Here is a 3,388-nt window from a genome sequence, read left to right as displayed (position 1 = left end):
GAGGCGTCGGTGGTGATGGTGGCGATGATCTCCTCCAATTCCCCATCCCGGCGGAGTGCCAGAACGGAGACTTCTGGCTCCCGAGACGGAGTTTCACGATGTGGCGGCGTTCTGGAGGGTTTCTGGCGACTTCGACTTCTCTCCGTGCGTTTTTAGGTCGAGGCCAATAAGTAGTCCGAAGGAGGGCGTCGGAGGCCGGTCGAGGGGGCCCATAGGGCCGCGCGGGCCCCCCTAGGCCGCGCCGCCTTATGGTGTGGGGCCCTCGGGCCTCCACTTGATTTGTCCTTCTGGCTCCGTCAGTATTCTGGGAAAATAGGGCCTTCGTCAAAATCCCGAGGTTTTTCCCGAAAGTTGGATTTACGCACAAAAACGAGACACCAGAACAGTTTTGCTGAAAACAGCGTTAGTCCGTGTTAGTTGCATCCAAAATACACAAATTAGAGGCAAAACAATAGCAAAAGTGTTCGGGAAAGTAGATACGTTTTGGACGTATCAGGCGTCGGCGAGGTGCGGAGGCCACCCCGCTGGGCCTCTGGCATCAGGTGAAGTTTGCTGCTCCTCCCCGTGTGCCCATCTCACCTCCCCGGCCACGGATCTCGATCTGGTGGTTGGTGGATGCGGCCGGAAGAAGGGCTCTAGACTGGGGGCAACTCTTGGCCGACGGTGGCGGTCACGATGTGACGACGCTGCCGGTGCCGATCTCCTTCTTGAAGGCGACATTGAGGTCTATTCCCTTCCTCCGTGACCTACCTATCTTGGGTGAAAACCCAAAGCTTCGGTTTGGGCGGCGGCGGCGCTCCGGCGTCGTTCCCTTGGTGAAGGCGCCGCCTTGAGATAGCGGGGTTGGTTGATGTGCTCGGCGGTGGATGGTAGGTAGCTGGGCGGTTTCACCGCATCTTCTCTGTCTTCTCCCGGCAGCTTGGTCTCGTTTGTTGCGGTTGTTGTTGCGGGCGAAGGTGAGGTCTGTGGATGGCGGCGTGGCGAGGCGTTTGCGCGGAGCCTTCTCCTCTGGCGGCAAGTATATAGTGCCCATGCGTGCTCAGGGAGAGCTCTCTACCCTGTGACAGGTGCAACGCCCTCCGATCCAGGGCGAGAAAGCAGGAAGCTTTCTTCAGAGATGGAAACGGATGTCATTGTGGCTTGGGTTGACCTCTGGAGTTTGGCGAGGGTGAGTACCTCAAGGACGTCCTCCTTCTCCAACTTCGCGCCTTCTTCAGCGGGACGGCATGGTGGGACAATGGACTCGAAGCTCTAGCTGTTTTTTCTTTCCTTTCTTTTGTTTGCTGGTTATTCTTCGGTTCCTGTTAGTTGATCTTCAACACCTTGTATCTCTCTGCCGGCAACGGCCTTATTAATTTAAGGCAGGGCTACGACCTTATGTTTAAGAGACATAATATTACTACCAACAATTTGCACCAAATCCATCAATCAGATTTTGACTATTCTTCTCAACATAAACGCTAGTGTAAATGGATGAAAAAAGTGAGTCAATCTTCAAAAAAAAAAAAAAAAAGTGAGGCAAACCATGCATTGACTTCAGATGCATATGCCTGAACATTACAAACAACTTCCACAAGATTGTACAGTCCTTATCAATGTGCATGTTCAATGCGGTCGATCACAGTTCAATTCACAGGGAGACACAATCCTCGCAGCAATTTACACCAAATCCATATCAATCTGTTTGACTGTTCTCCACATAAACACTATACTACCCTAAATACTTCAGATGCATATATTACACATGAACATTAACTTCTCCACGCGATTCTACTGCATGTCCTCGATGATCAGCAATGGGTGTCACATAACAGCGACTGGGAGAAGCTGTGCATAGCATGCAGGCATCCGGCCAAGTTCATGACGTTGTACCCCGTGAGCTCCTGCATCTCCGTGCTCCACGCCGGTACGTCCGGCGGGTTCAGCGCAAACCTCGCCAGCAAGATTGCAGACGACGCCACGACGGACGGCAGGTAGCCGAGGCACGCGTAGTTTCGCAGCGACTCGTCCGCGAGGTGATGCGCCATGCGCTGGATCTTCTTCAGGTCCTCCTCTCCTTCTTGTGCGTGCTTGCTGAAGCGGCTGACGAAGGTGTGCGCCGTGGGGCCGCCCAGCTGGTACCCGAGCGCCGCCACCATGTGGCGCTCCATATCGAGCACTTCCTTTCTCGAGGCAAACTTGCCGTAGCTGACGATCTTGTCGGGGTCCAGCTTCGGCATGGTGCGCCAGCCGTCATCGTACTTGGCGGCCACGAAGACGGCCGCGGCACCCAGGAGGCGGAGCTCGTAGTCGGTATGCGTGTTCATGGCTCGCACGGATAGGACCCGGTCGACGTAGGCGACGGCGTGGTGGAGCGTGCCGTCGACGAGGTCGTGGTGCCGGACGAACGCGTCCATCCATCCGACGAGGCGGGCGCGGTCCGACGGGCTCACCCGGCCCTGCTGCACCGTCTTCATGTAGTCCGGCCGCGGCCGCTCCTCGGGGCTCCGTTCCGTCCGCCGGAGGTTGGCTTCGATGTCGTCTTCGTAGTCGGAGCACAGCCGCTGGCGCTTCGCGGAGGGCTTGTCGGAGACGGTTGTGGATACCGGCGGTGCCGCGCGCTTTGAGAACTTCGGCGGCACGGGGATCTCGCGGGGCGATGGCGGGAGCACCTTGTTGCAAAGACGGGAGAAGCCGGGAGGCGGAGGTAAGACACGGGCGGGCACGTCGTCGACGGGCAGCTGATCGCAGAAGAATCCGATGCTGGGGGGCGGGGTTCGAAGACGGGCGGCGAGCAAGTCGACGACGGGCTTCCCAGCGCAGGAGAATACGAAGACAGGGGGCGGAGGTCGAAGACGGGCGGGCAAGTCGGCGACGGGCTGCCGAGCGAAGGAGAATCCGAAGCCGGGTGGCGGAGGGCGAGCAAAGGCCCAGGGATCCATGGCGTGCTGCATCATCGTCGCCGATCGAGAGCTAGAGATGGTAGATGGATTCTTTCCTGCTGGTGTTGGTTCGAGGAGGCAGGGCAGGGAGAGATGGTCGCTGTGGCTCGTCTGCAACGCTATATATCCTCCGGCAGCGAATCCGACTTGTGTTCGTGGAGTGAGATTGGCGGTACGAGGATCCGGAGGCGCGTGCCCATCTCTTTTCCGTGGCGGCGTGGCGCTAACGACAGTCCCGACACCGGGAATGATTCTAAGTAGCTGCGACGCGTTTTGTGCTTCACCAAATAGAGGGTAATTTTAGGAAAAGAGGAGAGAGAAAAAGATAATCGTGCTTCCAACTTTCCAAGTACTTCCCCTCCGTCCCAAAATGTAAGCCGTCTAAGGATTAATTAAAAGTTAACATTTTTTTAGTTTAACCATGTTTATACACAAAAATATAAATATTTACAATCAATATGAATAGA

The 3,388-nt window shown here is 56.2% G+C and overlaps 1 protein-coding gene across 1 annotated transcript; it reads right to left on the bottom strand.

Moving 5' to 3' along the window:
• Window positions 1-1,790: 1,790 nt before the first annotated feature.
• Window positions 1,791-2,936, bottom strand: LOC124690378 (cyclin-F2-2-like). Its single transcript, XM_047223768.1, has one exon. It carries the CDS (start codon window positions 2,934-2,936, stop codon window positions 1,791-1,793), a length of 1,146 nt encoding a protein of 381 aa, XP_047079724.1.
• Between the last annotated feature and the right edge of the window lie 452 nt (window positions 2,937-3,388).

Source organism: Lolium rigidum, chromosome 2, assembly GCF_022539505.1.
Source record: "Lolium rigidum isolate FL_2022 chromosome 2, APGP_CSIRO_Lrig_0.1, whole genome shotgun sequence".
NCBI lineage: Eukaryota > Viridiplantae > Streptophyta > Magnoliopsida > Poales > Poaceae > Lolium > Lolium rigidum.
The sequence above is the reverse complement of the archived record's forward strand: the minus strand, read 5'-3'. Positions and strand labels throughout refer to the sequence as shown.